The 19,611-nt window shown below is 44.2% G+C and overlaps 1 protein-coding gene across 1 annotated transcript in view; it reads right to left on the reverse strand.

The window, feature by feature from the left end:
• The window catches only part of PTDSS1 (phosphatidylserine synthase 1), a 64,664-nt gene that overhangs the window by 20,703 nt on the left and 24,350 nt on the right, over window positions 1–19,611 (reverse strand). The window contains exons 4-7 of the mRNA XM_082674555.1: window positions 17,093–17,217; window positions 6,169–6,327; window positions 4,012–4,163; window positions 1,658–1,799 (exon numbers count right to left, since the gene is read on the reverse strand). Coding sequence (XP_082530681.1) covers window positions 1,658–1,799; window positions 4,012–4,163; window positions 6,169–6,327; window positions 17,093–17,217 — 578 coding nt within the window. The remainder of the gene's footprint in view (window positions 1–1,657; window positions 1,800–4,011; window positions 4,164–6,168; window positions 6,328–17,092; window positions 17,218–19,611) is intronic.

The raw sequence follows: 19,611 nt of genomic DNA on the forward strand, positions 1-19,611 counted from the left end.
TCACCTGGCTCACGTGTGTGAGCTGCTGGGACAGTCGGGAGAGAGATGCTTTAAGAGCGAAAGGATGACAACGAATCTGTACCGTGGAACACCTCCGCAGCCCGGCAGAAATTAGGCCAGGTTGAGAAGTCTGACAGCAGGAAAGTAGGCTCTTCAATAACCAAAAGAAGCTTGAGGCGCGTGTGCGTGACTGAGAGATGACTGTGGACTCGGTCAGCTCGTGCCAGGGACCGAGCAGATCCTCAACCGAAGGCAGCTCTTAAAAGTGGGTGTGGGGTTGGTCCAGGCTTCACCTGGCAGTGGGACTGCTCCCTGAGGGTAGCGCCCAGTACCGCTCATCCCATGACCAGTCCTGGCAGCACAAAAGAGATGCCCACCGGGAAATCTGTGCTCAACGCCCAGAGGCCACTGCATTTCCCCTCCAGATTAAGCAAGGGGCAGAGATTAGGAAAGGTCACTGCTTTAAGAGCACATCACGTGGACCAGCAGGTTCATTTCAGTGACATAAAATGTGCGCCTTTCCCCACAGTGCTGAGTTTAAGGATATAAAATAAAAATGGTTCACTCATCACCACATAAGGAAAGCTGATCACTGCACCGTGCTCATCATCAGGGGGAAAGTGGGCCCAGTGGAATTCTGCCGTTCTAGGAGCACATCCCGCTCTCTCTCCTGGGCAAATCCAAATTCCTCCTAGGTCCTCGTAATAAAAGAAAACCTCTGCCTTCCCTGGCATTGCCCCATAAGGTAAAACTTAATCACACCCCATTTACCTACACACTGACTTCCCCAAACCATGGTGACTATATAACTATTCACGAACACTTCTGTAGCCATAAACTCCATTTCTTGACATGGGCATTATTCTTCTCCCTCCCTCTGTGGACAAGGACAGTCTATCTTTAAAGTGACACATGCCCATTTTCTCCTTATGTTGGGAGTATTTTGTGCATATGTGTTCAAAACATGTCTGATGATTCTGAAGGACCCTTCCGGTGAAAGCTGGTTTCCCTCAGCTAGTCTCCCAAAGTTGTGAAACAATTAACCTGGGGACAGGAGGGACAATAAAAAAAGGCTGCCTCTGGAAAACAGAGTCGTTGGGTAATCCCTTTCCAAGACCCCTGGCTGTCTGAATCGCTTCAGTCTGCTTGGAGCGAGAGCCTCTCTCCACCGCCGACACCACTCTGGAGGGCCCAGGTCCCCAAAGGGCTCCAGTCCCCACAGGTAGCAGAGGGCTTCTGTATTTAGCGTTCTACAAATCACCCAAAGTGGTAACAGCTGAGGCACAATTTTAAAACTCAAATACTGAATTTGGACTGTAAGAAAAAGCCTTACGTTTGTTGCTGTGGTCCTGAAAACGATCATTTGAGAAGGTCATCCAATGCCTAACTCACTGGGTGATAGATGCTGAGCACAAGGTCTTTACAGGGAATTTTAATCTGTTTCCAATTTGTAATTCAAAGATCCATATTTTAAAACGTCTTCACGATGAAGCAAGACCTTAGGCGTAACAGCATCACTTTAATTCTATATGTCAGCTGCAGAATATTATATCTTCTAAAGCAACGAGCTGATAAGTAATGTCAACTAGCATGAACCCTAAATTCCTGGATGGTTTTTATTTTGTTTTCCCCTACTTTTGAGCATTTGAAGAGATACCTGCCAGATGATCATGAAAAGGTATATTCCAGCCACTCTCTGAAATGAAGATTTGGGGTCAAACCACCGAACATAGGTCCAGCTAGCAGGAGTGAACTGGAGCACGGCTCTTTTGATTTTCCCGGTGGTGGTGTGGATGTCCCTGTGAGAAGAAAACAGCTCCGGTGAAAATCCAGAGAGATAGGAGGGGGAAGAAACAAAAAACCAAAAAACTGTGAAAAATGCATTGACTATTTTACAACCAAAGATTCCTTTCTATTTGAACATCTCTCCAACAGCGGCCTCTATTCACAGGTGATGCGCTGAGAGCAGCACGCCAGGTGGGGAGCACCAGTGGACTGGCCACGCCAGCACAGGCCACAGTTTGTGGACTGGTGACAAAAGAAGCTGAGGTACATTACAGACAGCCACCTGGAACTAGGCCAGGAAGGACACCACTCCCACCCACGCCCCCGCCCCCAGGGCACCCTGATAAAACAGAGAACATGTTCCACGTGTGAGGGGACCCACAGCATTTCCTCACTCTATAGCTTCCTCAATTAAGTGAACAGTTTGGAGTGACAGTGGTTTTTAACCTTTCTTGGTTTCAATCCTAGAAATCACTCAACTTCATATTCCTGTGATAGAAACAAATAGTCCCACGTTTCACAAATGACAACACTGGGGCTCCGAGAAAGGGAATGGCTGACTCCGGCTCTCTTTGTAAACCTCAGAGTTGGGGGTAGATTCTGGTCCTCTTGTGCTAGACCAGGAGAGCCGAAATCCAAGGTCATACGATATAATAAATGGTAAAGATTTTTTAAATTCAACAGAGATGTATAGCGAGGACCTTCAGGTCGTAGACACCGTTTTAAAGTGCTGACGGCATAAGGATAAACAGGCCAGGCCTTTTGTTCTTGGGGAGGGAGAAGGGGGTTGGGAAGGGGGAGTAGAAGGAAACCAGGTTTGTTCCTTCACTCACTCACCCACCCATCAACAAGCATGCAGTGAGAAAATCTCCCAGCAAGAAGATTTGAGGCAAAAGGGCAACAAAGAAACAGAGACTATCCAAAAAGAAACAAGAATGATGAAGAACCTGTATATAAAAAATGGTGAGGGCTTCCCTGGTAGCGCAGTGGTTGAGAGTCTGCCTGCCGATGCAGGGGACGCGGGTTCGTGCCCCGGTCCGGGAGGATCCCACATGCCGCGGAGCGGCTGGGCCCGTGAGCCATGGCTGCTGAGCCTGCGTGTCCGGAGCCTGTGCTCCGCAACGGGAGACGCCACAGCAGTGGGAGGCCCGCGTACCACACACAAAAAAAAAAAAAAAAAAATGGTGAAACTTCATGGAAAGAGGTAGAGGAAGATGGGAATAAACAGAGATACAGCGTGATGGAGAACTGGAATACTTAATGTAGTGAAAAGGTTAATCCAACCTGATCTATATACATTCATATGTTTAATGTAACTTAAGACCAACAGGACTTTTTTGTTCATTAGTTGCGCTTACATCTTGGGAACTTGACAGGATGATTCTCAAGTTGAATTTGAAGCATAAATGTATGAAAATAGGGAAGCATTATGGAGTGTTTAAGGACCCAGACGGCCTGATGTAATTTCAGACTCTACTGCTTGCTTGCTGGGTATCCTCAGGCAAATTACTACACTGAAGCCTCAGTACCTTCAACCCTAACGTGAAGAGAATGGCAGCGTCTATCCCTAGGATTGATGTAAGGCTCAAATGAGATACTGCGTATGAAGCTTGCTTGGAGCAACACCCAGCACTGCGACAGATTTTGTTACAGTATATACTGTATGAAATATATTAAAAAGTGTCCTTTCAAGTCAGTGGCCAAAGAAAGGATTATTCATGAAAGGGACAGGGAAAACCGGTTAATCAAACACAATAACGTTGTGAAATCTCCCCCTTACACCACATAACAAAATAAATTTGAGACAGAATGAATAAGTGACTTATAATTGCCAAGCCTATGGACTTTGTCCTAAGGCCCATGAGAAGCCACCACAGGGAAATGACATGACGGATGTGATGTTCCTAAGATCATTCAAGCAATGGCGGCAGAAGGCTTAGAGGGGTTAACCTGGGGACAAGGGACTAATCAATCCAGCCATGGGAGTGTGAATTCAGGCTGAGGCATATGGATAAAAAGGAGGGGATGGATTTGAGAAACTCGAAAATGATTTAGCATTTTCTGGATCAATGCCTGAAACTGGGCTTATAATCATTTTTGAGTTCCAGTTACTAATGCTAATTTAGTCCTTATCATCAGAGAACGTACTCATGTTGCGTGCTACTGAGGCAGTTATATCTACATTGTGAGAAACCGTGACTCAGGGCCCGGAGGAAGATGACTCACTTGAAGCTTGCCCAGTGGTAAGTTCTCATCTCTAAAAACCTGCAGACGACCATGCCCAGCCAGATTCCACCACCGTTGCACAGCAGGATGTCCAGGATGACTTGGTCCCACCAGCACTCGGCAAAATTGGGCAGAAGATGCATGAAGAAAAGCTGAGAAACACAAGCGATGATGAAAAAACAAACGTGAAAAAAACAAACCTGGGGTACTACGCAGAAAGGTAACTTTCCTTTTAATAGTACATTCTCTTAGCAAAACTTGTTGACGTTTTAGGTTTTCCTGATGTATTAAAAAAATAAAATAAAACCAAGGTCTGTAATCAGGTTCTTGTTTATTTTGTGGATGGTTCGCAAATACTGCTAATCCAAACAGCTCCTCTTTTTTTGGACACAGGGCTTTAAAGAAATGATAACCCATCTTGAAAAATACTACCAGTAAATTACCTTGGCTAATGACAACATGACACGGACCCAGAAGAGGGAAGAGAGCAAAGTGTTCCTAACTGTCTACAGAGCACTGGCAGAATCCTCAAAATTAGCAGCTTGAGAATTTAAGCTGTGTATTTTAGAAACGGTCTATAGATATCTCGGAAAAACAGTAAGTGGTAAATTAGCTTAATAGGAAATCCCACACTAACTGATTTGCAGCGATAATCTTTTATTAAGTGCCTACGATGTACAAGGTGGTGAGATAAAATGGATCAACGTTCTTGATCTTAAGGGCAGAGGCCAGACGCTTATTCAGAACACAAAATCAGGTATGCTGTGGCAAGTGTTACAATGGTGACATAAATTGGGACACTGAGAGATTCATTTGGATAGACGGCAATGGCGGTAGACTTCTGGAAGGAAGACAGGGTGGAGTGGGATCATTAAGGACAGGAATGAGTGATTTCAAGAGATGGAGATGAAGGTGAGGACATTCCAGAAAAAGGGCACAGTGAGATCAAGGGTGGAACAGAAGTCTTTTACGGAAATAGGGCAGGAGCACGGGCCGCGTTCCCCGTCAAGCACCTCTGGATCCACTCCTGGCTCTGAGCTCTGGTTCCCATCGGTACACTGGGAATACATACTGCCCTTCTGGGTTATGGTGAAGATTCAGGGTGATGTACGAACAGTGCTGGGCACTGTTATGGGTTGAATCGTTCCCCCTCAAAAATCCATACTATGGAAGTCCTAAGCTCCAGGACCTTATAATGTGAGCTTATTTGCAAATGCAGTCACTGCAGATGTAATAGTTGAGAAGGGGTCGTACTGGAGGAGGTCGGCCCCTAATCCAACATGACTGGTGTCCTTATGAAAAGAATGCCATGTGAACGCATGCAGGGAGAAGGCCACGTGAAGATGGAGGCGGAGACTGTGGTGATCTACAAGCCAAGGAACACCAAAGGTGACCAGCAAACCATGAGCAGAGGCCTAAGAGAGGCTTGGGACAGGTTCTGAAGGAACCAACCCTGCCCACACCCTGAACTAGGGCTTCTAGCCTCGGGGCCATGAGAGGAACACTAATAGAAGCGAATATCTAACTGGCATGCTTTGCTAAAGGTTAGGGTCAGGACAACGACAGGCATGAAGAAATAACTGTGCACATGGCCAAATTTTGTCCCCGGGAATGCTTAAGAATAACATGATAACTGAACAATAAATGAACTAGTTCCCAAAATATCATTTCGGTAATAGTTTTTCAAGAATATATCTCTTTCATTCATCGAATGAGACAAACTTTTGATGACCGTGATATTTGAGCTACACTGGGAATCCATTTTTAAGTGACACAATGTCCTGGATGGCCTCATAATTCCCAAACACCACAATTCTATTTAACTGGAAACTAGTTAGTGGGTAAACTACCTATTAGCTTCTTAGCAGATGTCCTCATTGCCACTCAATTATCTTGCTTAGGATTTTAACTTCATTCTCTAGCTTGATTCCATTTGTTTCTCTTTAAGACTTGTGAAACAGAGCAGACCTTAAGTTGACAAGGAGTTTCTCTGTTTGTTTGACAAAGGTATAAAATATCCCTTGGGGATTTAAACAGTTTTGTACCACAGGAGCTGCAGAATGGATTACTTGACTCTTAACTGATGGACTATCTTCTTCCTGCATATAAACTGTCCACACTGTAGCATCTAGATAGCAGCCCACACCCCCTTCTTACCTCAGTCAGCTCCCAGGTAATACTGATTGTCCAGCAGAGACCATAACTACGGATCAGCAAGGCCTTCATAGCCCAGCCCCAGAAATGTCCAAAGGCAAATATATCAAAATGGCTGATAATCCTCTCCCAGGTGATAACATGGCAGTTCACAGCATACTCCTGTTTAAAATAATAAGGAAATAATTAGTAATACTCTAGAAATCAACTTGCTTCCAGGATTTGGAAAATAAAAAGAACTGGTATGATCTTGATAATTAATATATGTCCTACCCAATAAAAAGTTTTGGTAACTGAAGTTGCTTGAGGAAAAATGGACAAGTATTAGAGTTTATACACCAGAATTGCTTTGCTCTGAATTGCAAAAGCTTGGTTAAAGTGGGAAGCAAAACCATTTACAAAGGCTTAACCCGTCTTAAAGAAGTGGTATCGGGACTTCCCTGGTGGCTTAGTGGTTAAGAATCCACCTGCCAATGCAGGGGACACGGGTTCAAGCCCTGGTCCAGGAAGATGCTACATGCCGTGGAGCAACTAAGCCTATGCACCACAACTACTGAGCCTGCATGCCACAACTACTGAGCCCGTGTGCCTAGAGCCCGCGCTCCGCAACAAGAGAAGCCACTGCAACAAAGAGTAGCCCCCACTTGCCGCAACTAGAGAAAGCCCGTATGCAGCAACGAAGACCCAACGCAGCCAAAAATTAAAAAAAAAAAAAAGATAAATAAATAAATAAATTTATTTAAAAAAAAAAGTAGTGGTATCATATAGCCCATGTCACTTGCTCATAGGGCAACTGTGTTAAAGCCATGAACAAAAACATAAATAGAATCCCAACAAATAAAGAATAACTAGAAACCCAATAGGTTCAGAAATTTTAAAACGCATCTCTAAATACCATGGAGTAAAAAAGAAATCATAACAGGAATTTAAAATATATTCAGTATTAAATGACAATGAAAACATTACACATCGAAATGATGAGATGCAGTTAAGCAGAAGTTAGAGGAAAATACAAAGCCTTAAACGTTTTTATTAGGAAAGAAGGAAAGCTGAAACATCCAACTTCAGAAATTAGAAGAAGACAGAATTACTCTTCCACCCAAAACTGTAGCAAATATTACATAATTTAAATATTAAAACATTATAAAGCTTTGAAGAATTTAGGTTCCACTTCTAACCTTTTCATTTTTAATATATTTTAAAGTAATTTTAAATCAACTTCCTTATACTCCTGTGTTTATTATGAAGTAATTATCACATGACAACATTTCTGAGGAAGCTCTACATTTCACATTCTTTTTTCCCCAAATTAATCTGATAGGAAGGAGTTAAGATTTCAGCCAGCTGATGGAATACCTATAAAGTATAATATTTTCAAATTTTAGAAGCAATACTTTCTGAGGGAGCCAAAAGAACACCATGGTGCTCCTCTTGTCTCTTCTGAAACCTACCGCATCAGACTTCTGAAGCCTTTCTCAGACCTAATCCATTTTAATTTGCAAAGTTCAAAGGACATTTTTAAAAATTGTATTTTTTTGAGAAACATTCTGATGTGGTATTATGATGTGTAAGTGGGAAATCTAGAGAAAAGAGGAAAAAAATCAATGGGGGTGAGTCAAGATAAGCCTTAAAAAGACCAAACTGCACTGCAATGAGATGAAAGTTCTCCTTCCAGGCTCTGGAGCACGTGCCTGTCCCACGAATCACAGACGGACAGAGAGAAACATCCTTGCGCTAAAGCAGTAACATGTTAGGTTAAGGACAGCTTAAAGGTTAAGGAGAGCTTAAGGCTCAGTCAACCCCAAACTCCTCACCCACCCTATCTTCTTCTTTACTCCAGAGTGGGCTGCTTAGGGTTAGATAAGAAAGGGCTAAGTTCTGTTTTCAGAAATCTGTTCTTAAGGGAATCATGGGTTGAAGACCACTTTGGAGGCCTTTCTACTGCCCTCTAAGAGAATATTTATGTGTTCAACAAATGTAAAGGCACTTTGAAACCCATAAAGAGCCAGGTGTGTCTACTGGCATATAATTATTATGAACAAATCTGCCAATAATCACATCTGGAAGATCCCGAGATCCTGGTGCTGGGAGGGATGCAGGACACCGTGGTCTAATGCAGACGGGGAGCAGCACACGCAGGCACGAACCCCTGGAAGCGGGAGGACAAGGCATGAAATGAGGACACAGAGGTGGGGAAGCCAAGTCTGGGGAGGTGGAAGTAAGCAGTAGGTAAGGACAGATTCTGCCCACCTCCCAACTGGTGGATCGCTCACCTGGGTGGCTCCACCCTCTCCCTTGCTTGCCCGACACTTAACCAAACACCAAGTCCTATTCATTTTACCTCCCCAAGTGTTTTTTCCTCCGTCTATCTCACCACCACTGTTATTTCTTGCTTAGATGCCTGCAGTAGCTTCCTAAAACTATGAAGCGTATACATGATGCTCTGATAAGCACCTGACTGCCCAGCTCCAGCTGAAGACTGCAGATTTTAACTCGACTCTCTACATACAAAATGATTTTGCAGATCACAAATCAGACCATTTTGGGTGTGTGTGTGTTTGGGGTGGGGGGGGTGTCTGGGAAGACAGCCTTCCCAGTGTGGAAGGATCTCTGCGCCTCCTGCCCTGCTCTCTCGCTCCTTCCTCCCTGGGGAAGGTGGTGACCTTGAGAACACATGTACTCCACCCTCTTTAGGGTCCTCTCTTTGGAAATTATTTGCCCACAGACAGCACAGGTTCCCATCTGCTCTTTCAACCTTGGAGGAATTTTTGAGTCAGGCTCTATCTGAAGCCCGTGGTTGTCCAATGGGACAGGGGAGCAGAGGCCTAATTCGGGGCGGGGGATTAGCACAACCTCGTGGCCCAGGTCTAAAGCCATCTGCTTCACTGAGCTTCAACCAGGAAGAAATCAGCTGATCCTGTGCACCTTTCTTCCCCAGTTTCAACACTGGACTGGAGATGGGCGTAATGTTTACTGACCCGCTAAAGCACCAATGGAGATCGTGTACCTCCTCTGCTTATAAACCTTCAGGGTCTTTTATTACATTCACAGTGTAATCCTAACTCCTCACCAATGTCTCCCCAGCCTCAGGAACTGCCCTCCTCTGCCTCTAATTCTTACTCTCCTTCACTCTTGACTGATCCCAGCTCCTAAGTTGGGGCTTCCATGCAGGCTGTTTCTTCTTCCTGAATAATGGCCTCGGCCCCCTACTCGCACTTTGCTTGGCTAATTCCCACTCATGTTTTAGTTGTCAACTTAGACATCAGCTCTTACAGAGGCATCCCCTGACCTCCCAGACTAGACTGGGGTTCTTTTATAAGTTCTAATAGCACCCATATCTTTTTCTTTATCACACTGCACTGTATACTGAAATCATTATGCTTTCATTCTTACTTTTTTTAGCTGTTTTAATTTTTTTATTGGAGAATAGTTGCTTTACAATGTTGTTAGTTTCTGCTGTACAGTGAAGTAAATCAGCCATATGTATACATATATCCCCTCTTTCTTTTTTTTTTTTTTTTGGCGGTATGCGGGCCTCTCACTGTTGTGGCCTCTCCCGTTGCAGAGCACAGGCTCCGGACGCACAGGCCCAGCGGCCATGGCTCACGGACCCAGCCGCTCCGTGGCATGTGGGATCTTCCCGGACCGGGGCACGAACCCGTGTCCCCTGCATCAGCAGGCGGACTCTCAACCACTGCGCCACCAGGGAAGTCCTCCCCTCCTTCTTGACCTCACTCTCCCAACCCGATCCCACCCATCCAGGTGGTCACAGAGCACCGAGCTGAGCTCCCTGTGCTACACAGCAGGTTCCCACTAGCTATCAATTTTACAAATGGTAGTGTGTATGTGTCAATCCTAATCTCCCAATTCGTCCCACCACCTACTGCCTCAGGCCCCCTGTGTCCACACATCTATTTTCTACATCTGCATCTCTATTCCTGCCCTGCAAATAGGGTCATCTGTACCATTTTTCTAGATTCCACATATATGCGTTAATATATGATATTTATTTTTTTCCTTCTGACTTTCTTCACTCTGTACGACAGCCTCTAAAAACCACATCTCTAAAAATGACCCAATTTCATTCCTTTCTATGGCTGAGTAATACTCCATATATAGGTACCACATCTTCTTTATCCATTCCCCTACCATTGGACATTTAGGTTGCTTCCATGTCCTGGCTATTGTAGATAGTGCTGCAATGAACACTGGGGTGCATGTGTCCTTTTGAATTATGGTTTTCTCAGGATATATGCCCAGTAGTGGGATTGCTGGGTCATAGGGTAGTTCTATTTGTAGTTTTTTAAGGAGCCTCCATACTGTTCTCCACAGTGGCTGCATCACTTGCATCCCTGGGATAAATCCCACTTGATCATGGTGTATGATCCTTTTAATGTGTTGTTGGATTCTGTTTGCTAGTATTTTGTTGAGGATTTTTGCATCAATGTTCATCAGTGATATTGGCCTGTAGTTTTCTTTTTTTGTGATATCTTTGTCTGGTTTTGGTATCAGGGTGATGGTGGCCTCGTAGAATGAGTTTGGGAGTGTTTCTCCCTCTACAACTTTTTGGAAGAGTTTGAGAAGGATGGGTGTTAGCTCTTCTCTAAATGTTTGATAGAATTTGCCTGTGAAGCCATCTGGTCCTGGACTTTTGTTTGTTGGAAGATTTTTAAATATAGTTTCAATTTCATTACTTGGGATTGGTCTGTTTGTATTTTCTATTTCTTCCTGGTTCAGTTTTGGAAGGTTGTACCTTTCTAAGAATTTGTCCATTTCTTCCAGGTTGTCCATTTGATTGGCATATAGTTGCTTGTAGTAGTCTCTTATGATCTTTTGTATTTCTGTGGTGTCAGTTGTAATTTCTTCTTTTTCATTTCTAATTTTACTGATTTAAGTCCTGTCTCTTCTTTTCTTGATGAGTCTGGCTAAAGTTTTATCAATTTTGTTTATCTTCTCAAAGAACCAACTTTTAGTTTTATTGATCTTTGCTGTTGTTTTCTACTTCATTTATTTCTGATCTGATATTTATGATTTCTTTCCTTCTACTAACTTTGGGTGTTTTTTGTTGTTGTTCTTTTTCTCTAGTTGCTTCAGGTGTAAGGTTAGATTGTTTGAGGTTTTTCTTGTTTCTTGAGGTGAGACTAAATTGCTATAAACTTCCCTCTTAGAACTGCTTTTGCTGTGTCCCATAGGTTTTGAGTCATCATGTTTTCACTGTCATTTGTTTCTAGGTTTTTTTTTAATTTCCTCTTTGATTTCTTCAGTGATCTCTTGGTTATTTAGTAGCATATTGTTTAGCCTCCATGTGTTTGTGTTTTTTACAGTTTTTTTTGCTGTAATTGATATCTAGTCTCACAGCATCATGGTCGGAAAAGATGCTTGATACAATTTCGATTTTCTTAAACTTACCAAGGCTTGATTTGTAATCCAAGATGTGATATATCCTGGAGAATGTTCCGTGTGCACTTGAGAAGAAAGTGTATTCTGCTGCTTTCAGGTGGAATGCCCTGTAAATATCAACTAAGTCTATCTGGTCTATTGCATAATTTAAAGCTTGTATTCCCTTGTTTATTTTCTGTCTGGATAATCTGTCCATTGGTGTAAGTGAGGTGTTAAAGTCCCCCACTATTATTGTGTTACTGTCGATTTCCTCTTTTATAGCTGTTAGCAGTTGCCTTATGTATTGAGGTGCTCCTACGTTGGGTGCATATATATTTATAATTGTTATATCTTACTCTTGGATTGATCCTTTGATCATTACGTAGTGTCCTTCCTTGTCTCTTGTAACATTCTTTATTTTAAAGTCTATTTTATCTGATATGAGTATTGCTGTTCCAGCTTTCTTTTGATTTCCATTTGCATGGAATATCTTTTTCCATCCCCTCACTTTCAGGCTCTATGTGTCCCTAGGTCTGAAGTGGGTCTCTTGTAGACAGCATATAGATGGGTCTTGTTTTTGTATCCATTCAGCAAGGCTGTGTCTTTTGGTTGCAGCATTTAATCCATTCACGTTTAAGGTAATTATCGATATGTACGATCCTAAGACCATCTTCTTAATTGTTTTGGGTTTGTTTTTGTAGGTTCTTTTCTTCTCTTGTGTTTCTCACTTAGAGAAGTTCCTTTAGCATTTGCTGTAGAGCTGGTTTGGTGGTGCTGAATTCTCTTAGCTTTTGCTTGTCTGTAAAGCTTTTGATTTCTCTGTTGAATCTGAATGAGATCCTTGCTGGGTAGAGTAATCTTGGTTGTAGGTTTTTCCCTTTCATCACTTTAAGTATATCCTGCCACTCCCTCTGGCCTGCAGAATTTCTGCTGAAAAGTCAGTTGAAATAACCTTCTGGGGATTTCCTTGTATGTTATTTGTTGATTTCCCTTGGTGTTTTTAATATTTTTTCTTTGAATTTAAATTTTGTTAGTTTGATTAATATGTGTCTCAGCTATGTTTCTCCTTGGGTTTATCCTATATGGGACTCTCTGTGCTTCCTGGACTTGGGTGGCTATTTCCTTCCCCATGTCAGGGAAGTTTTCGACTATAATCTCTTCAAATATTTTCTCAAACCCTTTCTCTTTCTTTTCTTCTTCTGGGGTCCCTGTAATTCAAATGTTGGTGCGTTTAACATTGTTCCAGATGTCTCTGAGATTGTCCTCATTTCTTTTCATTCTTTTTTCTTTCTTCTGCTCCTCCACAGTTATTTCCACCATTCCATCTTCAGGCTCACTTATTTGCTCCAGATTTGCTATATTTTCTGCCTTAGTTATTCTGCTATTGATTCCTTCCAGTGTATTTTTCATTTCAGTTATTGTGTTGTTCATCACTTTTTGTTTGTTCTTTAGTTCTTCTAGGTCCTTGTTAAACATTTCTTGTATTTTCTCGATCCGTGCCTCCATTCTATTTCCGAGATTTGGGATCATCTTTACTATCATTACTCTGAATTCTTTTTCAGGTAGGTCGCCTATTTCCTCTTCATTTATTTGGTCTTGTAGGTTTTTACCTTGCTCCTTCTTCTGTAACATATATTTTTGTTGTCTCATTTTTTTTGATGGGTGGGGCTGCATCCTGTCTTGCTGGTTGTTTGGCCTGAGGCATCCAGCACTGGAGTTTGCAGGCAGTTGGGTGGAGCCGGGTTTTGGTGCCGCGATGAGGACCTCCAGGAGAGCTCACACCGAGTAATATTCTCTGGGCCTGAAGTTCTCTGTTAGTCCAGGGGTTTGGACTCAGTGCTTCTCTCACAGGAGCTCAGGCCCGACCCCCCGCAAGCCACACAGTGCCACAACAAAAACAAGAAATGGGCAACAAACAAAAAGGAGCAGAACAATAACAAAGAATAAAAAATAAAATAAAGTTACAAAAATAAAACATATATTAGAAAAAATAAAAATAAGAATGAAACAAGAACAAAACAGGACCACAACAGAAAAAAAAAAAAAAGGCCAGAAGAGGCTCTGGGGGGCAGGGCTTAGGCTCAGGACCTCTGCGGCCAGAGGCGACCCTGGAGGGCAGAGTTTCAGGCCCGGGGCCAAGCAGGCAGGGGAGCCGCTGGCTGCGTTCCCCTCCGATCCCTCAACCCCCCGAAGGTCTCTCCCTGTCCACGCTGATTCCCTCGCCGTGAGTGGGCCCTTCCGAGCGTGGGAACCCCTCCCCTCCCCCACATTGTGCTTTCTTGATTCTAGGACACATCTTTTTCACATTTAGCATTCTGAGAATTGGGTGGATGTTTCAACATATTACAATGTTTGGTGCACATATAATATAAGGTTTCCCTCTTCCCCTTCCCAAAGTCATACTTGTAATTGATGGCGCATCTTACAATTGATGCTGACCTCCTGACCCTACGATCAAGCTTAACGTTATAAAAGAGAGACACCTAGACACCGTGTGGCTCTTAGTGTGATACACAGCACCATATATGAGCAGCCCTGCCACGGAAACTGGACTGGAATCTGGACCCCATCCAGCCTCTACATCTAACTTCCGTTTATAGAAAATACAGGGGGACAGAGAGATACGTTAATGACACCCTGGAAATGCAAGCTACAAAATCCAGACTCGAGAAGCTCCATAAAATAAACAATGTGGCTTCTTTGACAAACAAACCTCGATGCTGAAAAACGGTATGGAGGGACTGCAGATTAAGAGCTGCAACAAAGGCAATATGGGGACCTTGTCTGGATCCTAATTTGTACAAATCAACTGTAAAAAAAAACTTTACGAGGTGACTGGGGAAATGTGAACACTGCATACTGTTACCTTGAAGCGACTGAAAACGGCATTGTGGTTATGTTTAAAAAAGTCCATATATATGGATATAATGTCTGATAACAATGCAAGATATGTGTGTGTTGGCAGCGGGGAGAGGGTGGAATGAAAGAAGATTGGGCCTGTGTTGATAAAATTTTAAAAAATTATTGGAGTTGTCTTAGACAACTCTCTTAGAAAAAGAGCCAATGATAATTTGTTTAATTTGCCTTCTTGTAGAGTCTAAGCTCCAAGGGGAAAGGGAGCGATTGGGCCTACCCTGTTCCCCACTACCACCAGCACAGTGTCTAGCATGTAGAAAAAGTTCAGTCATTATTTACTAAACGGAAGACTGCTGCTCCAGACCACCCAATCTCCAATTCAGATGTGCTCACAAAGCTTGTCTGAAGCTTAGAACACACTTTTTTTTTTTTTTTTTGCGGTACGTGGGCCTCTCACCATCGTGGCCTCTCCTGCTGCGGAGCACAGGCTCCAGACGCGCAGGCTCAGCGGCCATGGCTCACAGGCCCAGCCGCTCCGCAGCATGTGGGATCTTCCCGGACCGGGGCATGAACCCGTGTCCCCTGCATCGGCAGGTGGACTCTCAACCACTGTGCCACCAGGGAAGTCCATATTTTTGAATAGAATAAATATTTAGGAACATAGCAAAGTTTCCAATTATAGAAAAGACTGCCTCTAACAGGATTTCAATGACTGCCCTCCCCAACTCCAAGTTATAATGTTAATTTTAAGGGAAAAGGGAGTCTGAATTTCAATGTGCGATACCAGGCACGGACTAGAGCCTGGTGTCAGGATTAGAAATAGGTGGCAGCTGAAGGAATGGGGAAGGCAGAGGGCTCCTGCAGCCAGGCAACTAAAGGCTTCTGTCTTGCATAAAGGCACTCTCCTTACCACAGGTTCTAACAAGGGAATGCGTTTCTCTAGAGCCATCAATGAACAGATCCTTAGAACTGTAAAAGATTCCTTTAAGGAAGTAAAAAGTGATAAGGGATTGGAGATGAAGACTGAGGCTGGTCTACCACCACCTGGAACTGCAGAAGTTGAAAACAGCTTCGGGTTTTGTTTGGCAAGAAAGAATTAGCCAATCCCTGAAAACTAGTTTTAAATGCCGGTTTCAGCTCTTTGGGGGCTGTGATTGTGACAATCGGATGTACCTGTGATGTCAAATTCCTAAGGAAGGTAGATGTCAAAGTATTATTAGATTCAACCTCCCCCCACTGACTGTGAGAACAAGACTGAGAGACACAACAGCAAATCCACCTGAAGTTAGTTTACTTCATAATATGTCCAATTTTGCTTAAAAACCCAGGAAACTTGCGGGGAGAAATATAATCTGGGATATCCTTCTTCCAATCTCCATATTGTAAGATGCCTGTGAGTGTCAAACACTTGTTATTGTAATAACTATATGCTTGAGGCACCGGCCTGAGGGGAAATGTAGGTTTGGGACCCAGAGGGATCTTATATTAAGCTTCTATTTCCTCCTTGGTAAAATGGAGGCATTAACATATAGACTGTAATATAAAGCACCCAGCACACTACCTGGCAGAGCAGACAGTCCACAATCAGCAACTGCTGTCAGCCTCACTGTAACTGTCATCATCAGCATCATTAGAAGCTGTACATCACCCTGTACCGTTCTCTTTCTCAGAGGAAGAAACTCCAAGACAGACTTTTCTCCTTGACACTTTTAAATAATTTTTGGCATTCCTATTTTTGTCTTTAGCTTGTCCTTTATAAAAGATAAAGATAAAATCTGGAAACACCATTCCAAGAAGGGTCTGACCAACCTCAACCATGCTGGAATGATCACTTCTTGGACTGTTTATTAAGTCCCTCTGTATTGCTTTTTTGTTTGTTAAACAAGGACCCATCTACGGTCCAAATGCCTGTTCTCCTTTTCTGATCATCACTAGGTGTTTCTTCAATCTGTACTAAATGTTAGGCACTTTAAAAAGTAAAAAAGGAAAGGAACTTTATAAAGTTTCCTATAAAAAAGTTTATAACTTTAAACTATAAACTTTTATAGTTTCTTATAAAAAAGGAAAGGAACTTTATAAAATAGTCTCTTCACTAGAAGTCAAAGTACAGAGTAGTTTTAGCCAAGAAAAAAAGTATTTATTGTCATTTAATAAAAATAAAGAATGAAATGGCCTCCATCATTACGAATGGCACCTTCATGGCAAGCAGGTGGGAAGAATCACAGCATCAGGGCCGGGGTCAGGGAGCAGAGGGGTCAAGGGTGACACTGACACAGCAGGTGCAGCTGCCGTCAGAGGACCTGGTGTGTGCGAGGCATCGCGTTAGGCCTTTGTTTAGCTCACAATAAACTTCCAAGATAAGTATTATTTCACTTTACAAAAGAGGGAATAGGCTATAAGTTCGTAGCCCAAGGTCCTACAGCTTACAAGTGTCAGAGGCTCAATTCCCACCCACGGCTGCCGGATGATAATATTCACATCTTCCTACCACCCCCTTTGGGCCAAGAGAGGATTCATTTCCCTGGACTGTACCATTCATGGAACCACGCACGGCACCAACCTGCCCAGAGACCTGGTGTTTAGATACCTACGTAGGAAATATGGAGAAGGACCAGCTTAACATGTGAAGTCAATTACCTGCTACACCCAAGAGTCAACCAGTTTCTCTAAGACACAGCAGACAAGTACGTACCATGACATCTGCTTCCCTTGTGGCGTATCGAAGGTTCGGATCTAGCCAGTACATCAGGGATTTAACCTGCTCAAAGTTCAGGAAGAGCAGGAACACCAGGAACAGGAAGTAGAGCACGCTGAGCCCTGAGGGAAACAGAAACATCCTCAAGTCGGGGAGAGAGCCGGTGTCAGACACACAACACACACCGGGTTCAAATTGCTCATGGCCCAAAGCGCACACTGGTGCTGTGACATGGGCTGTGGAGACCCCTGTGACAAGCTGCTGGTCTTTCCTTTTTTTTTTTTTTTTTTTTTTTGCGGTACGCGGGCCTCTCACCGCTGTGGCCTCTCCCGTTGCAGAGCACAGGCTCCCGACGCGCAGGCTCAGCGGCCATGGCTCATGGACCCAGCCGCTTCGTGGAATGTGGGATCTTCCCGGACCGGGGCACGAACCCGCGTCCCCTGCAGGCGGACTCTCAACCACTGCGCCACCAGGGAAGCCCTGGTCTTTCCTTTGATGAGAGTCTGACATATGGTCCTAGTTCAGACCGAGAGGAGTGAGTAACCCTCTCTGAGAAGAGGATGCCGACGCTCTCATCAGCATCAGGAGTGGCAGACCATGGGCGAGAGCGTGGAGGAGTAGGCGTGGCCTTCAGGCAGGCAGAGGCGAGCAGGCAGGTCCCTGCAATGAGGTCTAGGAGCCAGCACATGGCTGGGTGCTGGCAAAGAGGGGCCCACGGAGCAAGGCGGCTATGAAGCGACGGTCAGGGCTCGGGGCCACGGCGAAGACTGCAGGCTTGATCTTAAGTCAAAGAAGGAGCACCTGGGCTTCCCTGGTGGCGCAGTGGGTGAGAGTCTGCCTGCCGATGCAGGGGACACGGGTTCGTGCCCCAGTCCGGGAAGATCCCACATGCTGCGGAGCGGCTGGGCCCGTGAGCCATGGCTGCTGAGCCTGTGCGTCCGGAGCCTGTGTTCCTCAATGGGAGAGGCTACAACAGTGAGAGGCCCGCGTACCGCAAAAAAAAAAAAGGAAAGAAGGAGCACCTGACGGGTTTCAAATGGGGAAATAAGATGATGTAGGTAACATTTCAGGAAGTGGACTCTGGTCACTGGGTGGCGAGTAGACCGGAGATGGGCGAAGCCAGGCAGACAGGCCAGTTTGGGGTAGGGACAGACAGGTGTGGAGGCAAGAGGTGGCCCAGGGTCACTCATCCCCATCTTACACCCCAGCTCAGTCCCTGGGGGCATCACATCACTGTCACATCATGTCGTAATTGGTATCCTAATAATCACCCCATATCATTTAGAAAAGACAGTTAATAATCTACTTTAAGAAGGCAAAAGCCAAAAAAAAAAAAAAGAAGGCAAAAGCCTGTAAAGACATTTTAGAAAGACTTGAGAACCAGCCACCAGTGGTTTTGTCACTTCTTTTCCTGCTAGAATGAAAATGCGTATGTAGGACATCTAGACGCTGTGATACAAATGACCTTGGACCACAGTACCCCATCCAAAGTGGGCTGGCACCATTCCCAGGGAGCTGCTCCAGAGGAGAGAATGTCCGTGGCTGAAATTCTCCATAGCGGCTATAGCACAGGCCTTCAGAAGGGGCCTCTCCTGGTCCTCGGGGAGCTCAGGGGGCCTGAGAGTAGCACGGCTGACTCAGTCATGCATCCCAGGGCCCAGGGCTCACGTGTTTTTAGGCAAGCTTATATGATTACCTTCTTATATATTAGGTACCAGCTACTTTTACAGATTTTCACTTCAAACACCCCCCACTACACCCTTTTGAAATAATTATTTTAAGACAGAAAGAAGGTGTTTGTGGAGCAGAAGGCTCTTAACCTAGAGTTCACAGTTGGTCTTCAACATTGCTGAAGCCCCGGATATAATACACAGAACTCTGTGTGTGTGTGAGAGAGCATGTGTATACTGCGAAAGGGTCTATAGTTCTCATCAGGTTATCCAAGTGTTCCATGATCCCAGGGAAGAAATAAAACTGCTCATTACTCATGATGGACCATTTGAAATCGGAAAAACTCAGGTGTAGCCAACTAGCTAAAAAGGACATAACTTCAAGCAGCAATATTAAGTTCATGAGCTCTAAGTATAACGCACCCAGGACTATCTTTTAAGAAATGTAAATGAATCATGCACTTCTCTGCAAAAGAAAAAAAAAAATCCTCCCATGACTTCCTCCTGCCCTTCCCAAGCTGTGTGGGGTCCCATCTGTGCCCAGCCCTGCCTCTCTCACTACTCCCAGGCCTGCTACCCTCCAGCCACACTGACTGGGGACACACACTTCTAGCTGGGGACCACTTTGACAGTCTTGCCTTAGCCTGGCCTTCCTCCCCGCATCTTTGCCTGGATCCTTCTTTACAGGCGGGTTTCTGCTTAAGCACACTTCCTTCAAGCCACCCCTCACCTGAAAGTGAAAGCGGCTACTTAGTCACTAGTGCCTCTTGTGGTTTTAATAAACTTCCTAGCGCTTCGTGACATCAGCTATTTTTTGATTATTGATTTGTTTCACAGTGTGTTTGC

This window comes from Grampus griseus (genome assembly GCF_964374135.1).
Source record: "Grampus griseus genome assembly, chromosome: 17".
Lineage (NCBI taxonomy): Eukaryota > Metazoa > Chordata > Mammalia > Artiodactyla > Delphinidae > Grampus > Grampus griseus.